Raw genomic sequence first — 13,578 nt, 5'->3', positions numbered from 1 at the left:
CTGCAACTACCTTGTTACCCAGTTTTTTTTTAGGCAAGAACATGCAAATAAAGTAAAATAAAAGAAACCATTTGTTCTATTAAGAACAAAATCTGCTGCCTATTTTAATTGGGCAGGTTGAGACATCAAAATTATGAAATTTTATCGGGCATATAAGTGCAGAATGATTTTGCAAAGTGACATTAGACTAGAGTTTACCAGGGAAAATCAACATATTTAAAGAACTGATCTTTATTTATTTTTTCCGAAAAACACAGAGGATCCATTGTTAAATCAACAGTTTTAGAACTTCTGGAACTGCTTCTTGGCTCCAGCTGCCTTGGTGACCTTCAGGACGTTGAACCTCACGGTCTTGCTGAGAGGTCGGCATTCTCCAACAGTAACGATGTCACCTACAGTCACGTCCCTAAAAATATAGAGAATAATAATTAAACTTAAGAAAAAACAGCCTTGCACAATACATGTTCAAAACTAAATACAAACCAAAACCACTGAGTGTGAACATTTTAGGGATTAATTGCTGCATCAGTAATGCCATTAGGCAGTGTCGTCAGAGCCTGACAGACTTGGAAGACCGTCGTGAGAATATCATCATTTGCAGCTCAGCTCACGATTAGAACGCATGTTCAAATCCACAAAGGGTCTACAAAAGTTGGGTCACTTAAAAGCAAGCATATCAGGAAGAAATTTACCTGAAGCATGGAGAAAGATGGACAGACATGTTCTTATGTCTCTTCTCGAAACGGTTGTACTTGCGGATGTAATGCAAGTAGTCCCGTCTGATGACAATTGTCCTCTGCATCTTCATCTTGGTCACCACACCTGGAAAAAGGTGACAGCAAATAAGGTCACGTTGTATAATCTATGGCCAGGAAACCATCTTTAAGGACATCTTTGGATTTCCAAAAGGACAAAGATTAGCAAAATTAGATAAAAGGAGGCATCAGTAAAGCCATTAGGCATTATCCTCAAAACCTTTAAGGTTCAGAAGACCATCGTGATAAGACATCATCTGCACCCCAATAAAACCACATTAACTCCACAAAGACTCACCGGACAAAATACGGCCTCTAATGGACACGTTTCCAGTGAAAGGGCATTTCTTATCAATATAAGTGCCTTCAATAGCCTGTGGAAGTAAAGCAGAAGAACTTTAGTCATTTGAAAACATTTTTGGTTACATAATGGAAGCACATTCAACAGCATCAGCATTGCCATATGGCTGTATCCTCAGAGCTCTCTTGGAGTCTAGGATGACCGTCATGAGATAAAACATCCTCTGCTGTGAAAGGTACACTTCCATGCAAACAAGCTCACCTCTCTGGGGGTTTTAAATCCCAAGCCAACATTTCTGTGGTAACGTGGGAGCTTTTCTTTGGCACTTCCTTCAACAGCCAGAACCCGCTTCTTGTTCTGGAAGATGGTGGGCTGTTTCTGGTAAGACCTCTCGTTCTGAAATAGAACAAGCACTGAGTCAGTCATACTCCTTACAATAGATATTGATGCTCAAGTAATGTAATAGACCACATAAAATCCTGGTTATTAGGCATTTGGATGTTTTTGACTAGGCATCAAAAAGGCTTAAAACAATCCAGAAGTTATGCTGCATCAGATATGCCATAAGGCACTGTCGTCAGAGCCTTGCAGACTTGGAAGACCGTCGTGAGAATATCATCATTTGCAGCTCTGAACTAAAGCATGTGTTCAAATCCAAAACTTCAAATCCGCATACCCTACTACATAAGTATTTCCATATTAAAGTATATTCAGAGTTCTCTTTTGGAGTCTGTGTGTACTACTGCTACTGGACTAGCTGTTACAAGAATATCCTCACCCTTAAAGGCGCCGCTTTGCATGTGCTAGGATACTTTTGCAGTCAAAATATATATTTTTAAATCACTTAACGAACTTTACTCGGTATACTAACCCCAGCGGTTTATTTAAAAACAACTGTAGTCCATATAAACACTTGCATGTTTTAGAAGTCACGTTCTGTTGGTCTGGTAAGAAAAGGCCGCTCGCGTTTCCGTTCAATAACGCTTCTCTCCAGTTAGCCGAGGATGGAAACGCGTATTTTAGTCCTAAAGGTGGTCCATTTGGACATCATTGCCTCCATGGTGGTTTCCTCACTGTTCATCTACCAGAATGTACGGCTTTTAGCTGAAGTTTAACCAGAAATCAAACGGAATTTCATGACCACGCTGTTTGAGCTCACATACCTGTGCGTCCGCCATCTTCGCCAGCCGAGTCGTAAAGAGAACTACACATGCGCGAGACGGACGGAAGAGGGGTTTTCGTGGATATGACGACACACTTTGGGCGTGGCTGAGGCAGAGTTTTATTCCGAAATTATTTTTATTTCATTCCTTACATTTAAACAAATTTAAAATAATTGTAATAACATTGTGTGGGTCAAGTGGCTGATGTTGCCGTATGAATTGATACTTTCATCCATTGTCTTTCTTTGGTGTGCGGTAAATTAAAACATATAGGTTATTTGTAACCTATAATTGTGCATAGTTAAATACAGTAATACATATTAGTTATTTAACTACAGGCACTTTTGGCCTTGTGAACTTGAGGGGGGGGGGAGTGTTTAAAATAACTACTCTAGATTAATGATCCATAAGAGATCGCACTTACATTATAGGACAAATTGGGGGGGGGGGGGGGGTTGACATATTTTCCTATCCGCACTGAACAAATGTCATTTCCATCACATGTAAATATTTGATTATTATTTAAAATTATTATGATATACATAATTTATTAACAGTGTAAGACCACTTTCACAGATAGTTTTATCAATTTATATGGGACCCAGTAATAGACTTTTGTCCACTGTAGTGGACATTATATTTGAGTGAGTTTCTGTGACATCACACACGTCACAGTTTTGAGTCAGGATGTCCTTTAGCACATTCAGGGCTTTGCACAGATACCAAATGTTTGGAGGTTTCACCAGGACAACAACAACTTCTTGGTCTTTAAAAATGGCTGACAATAATGTTTAGCACTCTTATGGAAATATGATAATATTTTGTAATTATAATTTAAATCTGATTAATTTTCTAATTGTTTGTTATAAATCAACATCTCAGGAAAATTCTATGGGGTTTCTAATCTAAATATGACTCTTTGTTACAAAACAAGGCATTGATTTCATAAATGTCCACTGTAGAGGACACCGGGACATAAATAATGTTTATCAGGCATTTTGGAGACACAACAAGTAAATAGGGAAATAAATTACATATCAATATTCCTATGAAATATTACATATTATTATGAAAATGTTGCCAATTATTACTCCCCTTATTACACTTCTTTTTTTCATTACATGTTGCACCAAGAACACAATAATATGCAAATTAGATGCAATATACCGATACATTGTACTGAATGGGAAAATCCAACTATGGCCATTTTACCCACATATTGCATAAAGTGAGATTGCATGTATAGGCAAAAACAATGGGATTTATTTTTAATTCACGAATACATCTTTAAGTTTCTTAAACTTTTTTTAAAGATGATTCTGAGCTATGTTATAAAAGATATTACTGAATGCTTTGACATACCATTTCATTTCATTAAAAAAATTTAACAACTGAGTCCTGGTGTCAACTACAGAGGACATATCATAACATATGAATACAATATCATTTTCCAAAAAAATAATCTGTCCATTTGTTTCTTATGCTCTAAACAATCTAATGACATGAAAAAAATACAAAATTCAAAAAACTTTTTTTTTCTGGGTCCCAGGAGGATGTTGCAATTACCATAGATTTGTGGATTAAGTAAATTTATTGTCACGAAGCCCAAACACAAAGCTTACACCCACCACAACCTGAAATATAATATTGCATTGGTTAGATACATTTCAGAAAAATAACTACTTGTGTTATTACATTAAGTGGAAAATTATCCCATAAACTATGCAGAAATATTTAATGAGTGGTCACAATTTCATACAATTTTTTTTTATTTTAAAGTAATGAGGTGGTGGAAATGACAATGAATGGACGTCCATGTAGAAAAACAGAAATAATTTATTTGAAACCAAATTAAAAATGCATTGACCACACACACACACACACACACACACACACACACACACACTTTATACATTTTTACATTATATTGCAGCCATTTGCTAAAATCATTTAAGTTCATTTTTTTCTCATTAATGTACACAAAGCACCCCATATTGACAGAAAAACAATGATTTGTTGACATTTTTGCAGATTTATTAAAAAAGAAAACCTGAAATATCACATGGTCCTAAGTATTCAGACCCTTTGCTGTGACAGTCACATATTTAACTCAGGTTCTGTCCATTTCTTCTGATCATCCTTGAGATGGTTCTACATCTTCATTTAAGTCCAGCTGTGTTTTGTTATACTTATGGGACTTGATTAGGAAAGCCACACACCTGTCTATATAAGACCTTACAGCTCACAGTGCGTGTAAGAGCAAATGAGAATCATGAGGTCAAAGGAACTGCCTGAAGAGCTCAGAGACAGAATTGTGGGAAGCCACAAATCTGGCCAAGGTTACAAAAAACATTCTGCTTTCCTAAGAGCACAGTGGCATCCATAATCCTTAAATGGAAGACGTTTGGGACGACCAGAACCCTTCATAGAGCTGGCCTTCTGGCCAAACTGAGCTATCGGGGAGAAGAGCCTTGGTGAGAGAGATAAAGAAGAACTCAAAGATCACTGTGACTGAGCTCCAGAGATGATGTCGGGAGATGGAAGAAAGTTGTAGAAAGGCAACCATAACTACAGCCCTCCACCAGTCGCAGCTTTATGGCAGAGTGGCCCAACGGAAGCCTTTCCTCAGTGCAAGACACATGAGTCTGCATAGAGTTTTCTAAAAAAAATACCTGAAGGACAAGATGGTGAGAAATAAGATTCTCTGGTCTGATGAGCCTTAATTTTAAGCGGTATGTGTGGAGAAAATCAGGCTCTGCTCATCACATGTCCAATACAGTCCCAACAGTGAAGCATGGTGGTGGCAGCATCATGCTGTGGGAGTGTTTTTTCAGCTGCAGGGACTGCTGCAGAGCTTCAGTCTGGTTGCAATCGAGGGAAAGATGAATTTGCCAAGTACAGGGATATCCTGGACGGAAACCTTCTCCAACCTTCAAGACCTCAGACTGGGCCGAAGGTTCACCTTCCAACAAGACAATGACCACAAGCACAGCTAAAATAATGAAGAAGTGCTTTCACAACAACTCTGTGACTGTTCTCGAATGGCCCAGCCAGAGCCATGACTAAAACCCAATTGAGCATCTCTGGAGAGACCTGAAAATGGCTGTCCACCAGCGTTTACCTTCCAACCTGACAGAACTGGAGAGGATCTGCAGGAGGAATGGCAGAGGATCCCCAAATCCAGGTGTGAAAAACTTGTCATCTTTCCCAAAAAGATTCATGGCTGAATTAGATCAAAAGGGTGCTTCTACTAAACACTGAGCAACGGGTCTGAATACTTTGGACCATGTGATATTTCAGTTTTTCTTTTTTAATAAATCTGCAAAAATGTCACAAATTCTGTGTTTTTTTGTCAATATGGGGTGCGGTGTGTATATTAATGAGAAAAAAATGAAACTTGAGAAAATGAACTTATATGATTTAGCAAATGGCTGCAATATAACAGAGTATATATATGGGCAATTCTTAGACTGTTGGTTCTCCATTGTCTTCTTCTTTTGCGTTGTTCGCGCTTTGACAAATCTGCAATTGGCTTTACAATCCCTCTTTCTTTTTTCTTTACAATCCCTCTTTCTTGTCTCTCTTCAGTCGCTCTTCATATTTGACAGGGTCCTCTTTTAGTCTGTCCCTATAGGACTGAGACCTTGCTCCAGTTGACTTCCACGGCATCTTAAAATAGATGAAAAGGCATTTCAAAAATATATATATTTGAATAAATACATTAGCGTTGTACATTTCAATAAATAAAATATTCATATGTAGCCACTCAATCTATGAATTGCTAGCCTAGAAATCTAGACGCACCCTAGTGGCAGCAAATTTAATCTGCAGCCAAGTGTCGTCTAGCAACTCTCAATACCCTTCTGAGTTGTAATCGCCAAACTCTTGCCGGGCCAATCACATCGTGTATAGAGTCGGTGGGCGGGGCCATGATGATGGCGGCCGAGTTGCATTTGCATGCTTCTAGTAAACACAGAAACTGGCGAACGGCGGCGTTCTTTCGAATCAGCTTTGACCGCGACTCTGGAAGACTTGGAGTTAAGCTTTTCTCTGAGAAAAGAACAAAGAGCGGCACTGAAGTCATTCTTAAAAAGGGAAGATGTGTTCGGAGTTTTGCTGACCGGATATGGCAAATGTTTAATCTATCAACAAGCTCTGTTTCACCTTCGTTGCTCTGGTTGGTTGTAGCGCTATCCTATCGCGTGCAGAGGGAGTTTGAAAGACAACTGTTTATCCCGTCCCTCGGATTGAGCCCTGTCAAACATCTTGATGTGGGTCTAGCTTGTCAGGCTAATGAATTGCACCTTCACCTTGTAAGCATAAATGTCATTTCCACCTCACCTTTGTCATTTCCACCCAAGAAGGTAATGTGGTGGAAATGACGGTGATGGAAATGATAATTTTATTTATTTAATTTTATAAGTATTTTGTAAAAAAAATCCAGCTAGTATTACAGATTAGCTATGAATTGGTAGCAAGCATTGCATGCATGAAAAATACATCTATTTGTGTTAAAAAATCTATTTATTTACAAACTCATTTGATGTTACGCCATGTTTGGAAATTACATACAATAAAAATATTTTCATTTCAAGCAATATTTACCTTAAGTTTTCTTCTCCATGTTGCTGGAGAAATTTAAAATCTCCTCCATGTCAGACATGTGCTGTGATGTCATTGTTCATCTCTATAGAAACTACCCAACCAATCTTTCAAAAAAACGCTTTAAGGCATATTACAGCGTTGTGGTGGAAATGACCGTAATACTGTGGGACAACTACATTTTGTATATAAAATCACATTAATAATTGTCTGACCTTAAAAACCTCAATTATGTTTTGATTATTTTACTGATACTTTATTCAGTCATATTAAAAAAAAATAGATGAATCATATTTGTACACTTCTTTTTCATTATTGAAGATCAGAAGTGGGACAAGCACAGAACAGCAATATTTGCATGTATGTTTAAAAAGGTGAAAAAATCATTATAGACTACCGGTAAAAAGTTTCTTAAGTACTTTTATTGTACATTCAACTATGAAAGTGTCAATTTTTTCAAAATTAAATGTTTTTTTAAAAATATGATCAAAGGACATGAAAGTGCTTGTAGTCTAAGAATTGCCCATATATATATATATATATATATATATATATATATATATATATATATATATATATATATTATGTATATATTACAGTTAAATACGTATAACACACATTGGGGATAAGGGATAAGCAGGTAAACATCAAATTTTCATTTTTGGGTGAACTATCCCTTTAATAATCAAATAGTAAGTAAGACTGGTATACATACTAGTCTGAAATGAATGACATCTGCACAAAAGATCCTAATAGGCTAATGTTACCAGTAACAAGGGATTAGTTGTCTAGTAGTTGCATATAAAAAGTATGCATTCATATTTTGTATCGTATTTGATCATTAAGACTTTTATGGCTTATGAATATTGAGTTCACAGTCGAGGAGGAAAAACACCCGAAATAAACAAAAAAATTGCATTGTTATTTTGAAATGCATATCCAAACCGTGAATTCTGATTACTTGTAATGTGAGTCAAAGAGATTCTTATAATAAGTCAAGAATGTTTCCTCTAATCCCTCCTCTGCAGCTCCGGTGACTGAGTGACTGACTTCCTCTCTTCCCTCTTCCTGTCTATCACTGATTGACGTCACGCGGCGGAAGCGATCTCACTTGTTTTCATGCTAATATGGCAGCGCCGTCGGGTGGTGGCGATACGGGTAAGTGCCGCTTTTAAGCTCAAAATATGATTTTCGTCTTTTTTTTCGATTCGTAACTCAGATTCCCCAAAGAGTATCTAGGCTCACGGTTTCATGTAGATTAGACTATATTTATAACGTAAATTGTAAGTTTACCCAGTGCCGTTCACTGTCACAACACCGCTTGCCTGTCTGAAACATGTCTGTACACATACCGATCACCGGACGATCAGCTGCACAGAGCTTACGTTACTGATTGACAACAATAACTCGAACTGAATAGACTAACCACAGTCTCCTTTGACTGTTTTTGAAAGTGAGCCGCCTACACAGACAGCAGTTGAGCATCACCTGCGTTCCGAACAAATGTACGAGCATCATAGGACTTTTCCGAACTTTCAGTTTGTTCAGAAGGCGCATATGATGCCTAGATAGGCGGTACACTATTTTTTGACACAGCTTTTGTGCGCGTGTGTTGGCTGTGCTCACATGCCCGATACCGCGATGTTGTTGATTTCCAGAAGAGGTGACATCATCGTTTCAGCGATGATCTCCTATGAGGGGGTAGTAAACATTCATCAGCGATAAAATGGTCCTATATAATTTTCGAGTTGAGTTGCTGTCGATTTAAATGAATAATTCACCTAAAATTAAAATTACGTTGACTCTTAATTGTATTTTGTTACAAACAGTATCAATGTCTTTCTTCTGTGGAACACAAAAAAAAGAAAGCTGCTATCTAGTCAACAGCCGAAGATGTCATTCTGCCTAACTTCTCATAACGTTACATAGCTTTGGACATAATGACAGAATTGTAATATTCCTTTTAAAACACTCCTGCTGTGTTAAAGTAGCCTACAACTTTGTTATTGTTTTGTGCTCAGAATTTAATGTAAGTGAGTACACCATGAATCAATTTCCAAACTGTGTTTTTGTCTATCCTGAATTACTACGTGAATAATCGGCAAGAGTCGAATTTTTGGTAACTCAAATTGACGTTTAACACCGTCGTAGACACAAAATGTGTATGGTACACCCATTCCAAGACACATCTATGCGTAGACAATATTGCATTCATGACCCCCCAAATGAGAAAAGGTCTCAATTACAAGAACAAGTGTGTTCCAAGCAGTTTACTATGGGTCAAAATGGACCCAAACACAAAAGGAGGGTTACATACTTAATAAGACGAGAAATTGGTTTTGTTTCCAATCTGCTTATCTAGTTATGATATGTTTGTGACGCTCAAAAGGCAGCTAACTAGTTTTGAGACAGCCTGTATTTATTGTGATCGTGTCAAAAACTTTTGCTCATCTTTAGAACACAAATGAAGATATTTTTAATGAAATCTGAGAGTTTTCTCTCCCTCCATTGACCATCCACAGCTACACTTACAGCCGCTGTCTACACAACTACCACTTTCAAGCCACAGAAAGGTAGTAAAGACATCATAAAAGTAATCCATGTGAACCCAGTGGCTGAACCTTCATTTTATGAATTTTACCACTTTATTTATAAAATCTCCAACCCATGTTCACAAGAGCACCACACCACATGCGTGTTTCTTTGACGTAAGATGAGAGCAGATTGTGTGAATGTGTTGGAGATTAATATTTTGTAAATAAAGTGGTAAATGTCTTTTTTTGTATATCTATGTTCCAACATAGCACTCGTGTTTCCTAATAAATGAAGGTTAAACCATGAATTACATTAATGATGTCTTTACAACCTTTCAGTGGACAGAAAGCTCTCCGATTTCATTAAAAAGGTCTTCATTTGTGTTCTGAAGATGAACAAATGTCTTATTGGTTTGAAAAGACATGCATATGAGTAATTTTCATTTATGTATGAATTAACCCTTTAAGAGCAGTGATCTAGTTCTGAGTTATTTTGACAGAGGCCTTTTGTTTTATTTGAATATCCAAATATGTGAACTAATAGTCAAAATTAGTTATATATGAGGATTTAGGTTAAGCGAGTCTCTTTCTCCACTAGACAGCTCATGCATATTAGTTTCTTTACATCAGCTTGACTCATCAGGAAACTGAAACCAAATGTGTGCAGAATTATTCACTACTGTTCTGAGTCACGTAATAAACAGTAGAGAACAATTCCACACACTCAGATGCTTATCTGTTGACTTTCAAGTTCACATAAGTGTTTTTAAACTTTGTATTGACATTTTACTTGTGTTTATCATGCTTAATAAATGTAAAATATTTCTGCTCTCTTGATTTCCTGTCATTTGAAGGCATTGGCGATGACCAGGTCCTTGCCTTGGGCTCTGCACTTCTCAATAAGTGAGTATCATCTTCTCTGTACTTCTCATTTCCCATATTGTTCTTTGTTCTTCATCATTACCTCAGTCATCTCGCCCCCGTCTTGCAGCTTTGTTTATGAACGTGTTCGTCGTCATGGAGACGGTGATGCTGAAGTAACCCGGAGTCAGTTAGGTGGTGTTGAGCTGTGTGACCCCAGCCATAAACGCCTTGCGCAGTGTTTGCAGCAGATTGGAGATGAGCTGGATGGAAATATGCAGCTGCAAAGGTAAGTAAGGGGTCCAGCTTGTGGGTGATATTGACACAAACTCCTGCTATGCTCAGAAATGGCCACTGGATGGCAGTGTGCTACAACTTAGCGATACATCTTCATTGTCGTTTTGCTTTAGGATGTTAAATGACTCTGCTCTTCAACCGACTCAAGACGTCTTCATGAGAGTGGCCCGTGAGATCTTCTCTGATGGGAAGTTCAACTGGGGCAGGGTGGTGGCGCTTTTCTACTTTGCGTGCCGGCTGGTCATAAAGGTAAAGACCTAAGCAAGCTCAGTCTCATATTGAAATAGATTGTTTTGATGTTTTACAAATGTATCTTTCTTGTAAATCTCAGGCTATTTCAACCAAGGTTCCTGACATCATCAGAACCATCATAAGCTGGACTATGTCTTACATTCAGGAACATGTTGTCAACTGGATCCGGGAACAGGGTGGATGGGTAAGCAATGACAGGGACTTCTTCATTTGATCAGTTCCTTAAAATCATGTGAAATATCAGTGTCAGTGTGATATTTCCACACAGGCCACAATGACCTTTACCAAAATATTCTGATACCGCTATAAACAAAAGACACAAAACAACATGAACATTTAACCTCTGCAATGTGAATCTCAATGTTCAGGCACCATTCAAAAGTTTTGGGTCAGTCAGGATTTTTTTTTTTTTTTTAGAAATTAATAATTTTATACCATAAGGTTGCATTTAATAGTCAAAAATGTCAGTAGATACTTTTATAATGCTACAAAAGTTTTCTATTTGAACTTTCTATGCATCAAATAATCCTGAGTAAAGTGTCTCATGGTTCTCACAAAAAAAACATTAATATCAATAAATGTTTTTTGACCAGCAAATCGTCATATTAGAATGATTTCATGTGGGAGTAATGATGCTGAATATTCAGCTTTATATCACAGAAATAAATGACATTTTAAAATATATTCAAATAGAAATCAATTATTGTAAATTCTAATAATATTTTACAATATTTCTGTTTTTATTGTATTTTTGATCAAATAAATGCAACCTTGGTCAGCTTAGGAGACTTCTTTAAAACTCTTCAAAATTGTATTGACCCCAAACTTTTGAATGGTAGTGTAATTTTTTGGGATTTGGTTTAATTGTTTTTAATTGGTTAATTAAAAAACATTATTATTATAATAAACGCCCATTTTGCTTTGATTGTGTCAACTTAGAAAATTAGAAATGTAATGGAATTTCTGAATCAATAATACATATAATACATAATACTTGTAAAAGAAAAAGTTACCATGAAATATATATTTATCCACTCTTATTACTTCATCTCATCTCAAACATCCCATTTCTTCTCCTTCAGGAGGGAATCCGTTCCTATTTCGGGACCCCCACATGGCAAACTATTGGGGTTTTCCTGGCTGGAGTTCTCACCACAGTAGTGGTGATCCGCAAGATGTGAACACGTGGACTTATAAGAAGGTGGAGAGTGAGAGAAATGAGAGTTGAGTCAGTGAACAGAGGGTGAAACAGACCAGCAAGGGAACGGAAAGATGAGTGGGGAGGGACAGAAAGGGATTTGGAGTGGAGATATACAGAGAAAGACAAAAAAAGAGTTGAAAATGACATCAACTCACAGAATGAGAGAGAGAGAGGGAGAAGAGGAGGAAAGAGTGAGAGTCAAGCATGATGCAGATGTCTTAGCCACTCTTGTTACTCCTGAGCCTGTGTCCTTTCTCATCTACAACTTAATATTTGCACTGAAAAAATGAGAGATTAGTAAGCAAGAGTTCATGTTTAGGCTTCATTTTAGCTATTTATTCTTAGTATGGGGTTATGGGTATCTAGGTTATATAAAATACTGGATTGGTATTTGATTTAATTTATTAACTTTGTTTGAATGCAGGAATTTCTGATTTAGGAGTCATAATGTTTTTTTTTTTTGTTTGTTTTTTTTTCAAAGTCCGTAATGGCAATTGCCTTTGATAAAAAAAATTATAATAGCTTATAAAGTGTTGAAATAATGTAGTATGTCTTTTTTTTTTTTTTTTTTTTTTTTTTGAGCGTACCATCTAAAAGATAAGGAATGGGCTCAGGCTGTTTTCTGCTATTGTTTGAATTTCACCTCTCTTCCTTGTTCCTTCTCTTCTTTCTATGTTAAGTCTCCACCAATTCATTGCAGCCGGAGCTACGAAACGTCAACGAAGTTGATTATACTTGAAGGTACAATTTTAGCCTCGTTTATGAAGTGTTTGCAGCAGCATTTGAGCAGTACAGCCGACCAATCAGCACTCTGGTTGTGGTATATGGGCGTGTCTTAGTTTGCGTTAGCGCCGAGGCCCTCCTACGACAGGGATGGACAGTACTAGTGACTCTTAAATGCATTAAACTTCTCTGAGCCATGACGACCGCATTTTTTACAGAACCAAATATTTTCCTTTTTTAAAAGTAGAGGGTCCTGCCTGACTATCAAGACACTTGTAGATTCGTTCCACAGAAGGGGACTTTGTGAAAAGCAGTTAGATTAGCTTGCGCTGGTGCAAACATTCTGTGTTTAAGGGATAGCGCATGGGCACAGACTTATCTCAGACTTAAAAGCAGATCAGTTGAGCTTTTCACCTCAGCAAAGTCTTAGTACTGTATTTTAACTATGGTTAGTCAGACCACAGTCCTACATTTACATGCAATTGTTATTTCTTTTAATATATATATATACGTGTTTCTTTCTCTTTTGGTTGTTTGGATACGGTTTATTTTATTTTTGATTCTTTCGTTGACAGTGCCTTGGCCTTTTTATGATACTAGCCACCACTTTTTCATCTTTTTCTACATCTTTGTAAAATGGTATGAATTGTGCACCCTGAGGCAGTCTACATGCTGTGAGCCCATGAGTTTGTTTTGTAAGATGTAAAATGAAACAATAAATTGTTTTTATGGATTTCAATTTAAATGTATGGTGTGTGTGTTTTGTCTTTTGGTAGAGACACAGCTACACTTTATCATATTTTGCATTTTAAAATAGTGGTAAAAGCATCAGAACTTTGAAATGACAAACAAAAGCATGCAAATCATGTATTGAATGTTAAGCAAAAAA

The 13,578-nt window shown here is 37.0% G+C and overlaps 2 protein-coding genes and 4 non-coding genes across 6 annotated transcripts; 1 reads left to right on the top strand and 5 right to left on the bottom strand.

The window, feature by feature from the left end:
- Positions 1-213: 213 nt before the first annotated feature.
- rps11 (ribosomal protein S11) lies at positions 214-2,268 on the bottom strand. Its single transcript, XM_067419175.1, is given in 6 exon segments — positions 214-406; positions 693-822; positions 1,054-1,129; positions 1,318-1,452; positions 2,220-2,237; positions 2,239-2,268. Coding segments are annotated over 6 exon segments (513 nt in total). The 3' UTR covers positions 214-282.
- Positions 517-600, bottom strand: LOC137057147 (small nucleolar RNA SNORD35). Its single transcript, XR_010900434.1, has one exon. It is a non-coding gene; the product is annotated as a small nucleolar RNA SNORD35 (small nucleolar RNA).
- On the bottom strand, positions 935-1,017 carry LOC137057191 (small nucleolar RNA SNORD35). Its single transcript, XR_010900438.1, has one exon. It is a non-coding gene; the product is annotated as a small nucleolar RNA SNORD35 (small nucleolar RNA).
- LOC137057158 (small nucleolar RNA SNORD35) lies at positions 1,197-1,284 on the bottom strand. Its single transcript, XR_010900435.1, has one exon. It is a non-coding gene; the product is annotated as a small nucleolar RNA SNORD35 (small nucleolar RNA).
- On the bottom strand, positions 1,600-1,683 carry LOC137057180 (small nucleolar RNA SNORD35). The gene has a single exon (XR_010900437.1). It is a non-coding gene; the product is annotated as a small nucleolar RNA SNORD35 (small nucleolar RNA).
- Positions 2,269-7,878: 5,610 nt separating the features above from the next.
- baxa (BCL2 associated X, apoptosis regulator a) lies at positions 7,879-13,434 on the top strand. Its single transcript, XM_067418831.1, has 6 exons — positions 7,879-7,979; positions 10,210-10,258; positions 10,347-10,505; positions 10,627-10,762; positions 10,845-10,949; positions 11,848-13,434. The coding sequence occupies exons 1-6, from the start codon at positions 7,949-7,951 to the stop codon at positions 11,944-11,946; spliced, it is 579 nt and encodes a 192-aa protein (XP_067274932.1). The 5' UTR covers positions 7,879-7,948; the 3' UTR covers positions 11,947-13,434.
- The last annotated feature ends 144 nt before the right edge of the window (positions 13,435-13,578 follow it).

Source organism: Pseudorasbora parva, chromosome 2 (genome assembly GCF_024679245.1).
Source record: "Pseudorasbora parva isolate DD20220531a chromosome 2, ASM2467924v1, whole genome shotgun sequence".
NCBI lineage: Eukaryota > Metazoa > Chordata > Actinopteri > Cypriniformes > Gobionidae > Pseudorasbora > Pseudorasbora parva.
The sequence above is the reverse complement of the archived record's forward strand: the minus strand, read 5'-3'. Positions and strand labels throughout refer to the sequence as shown.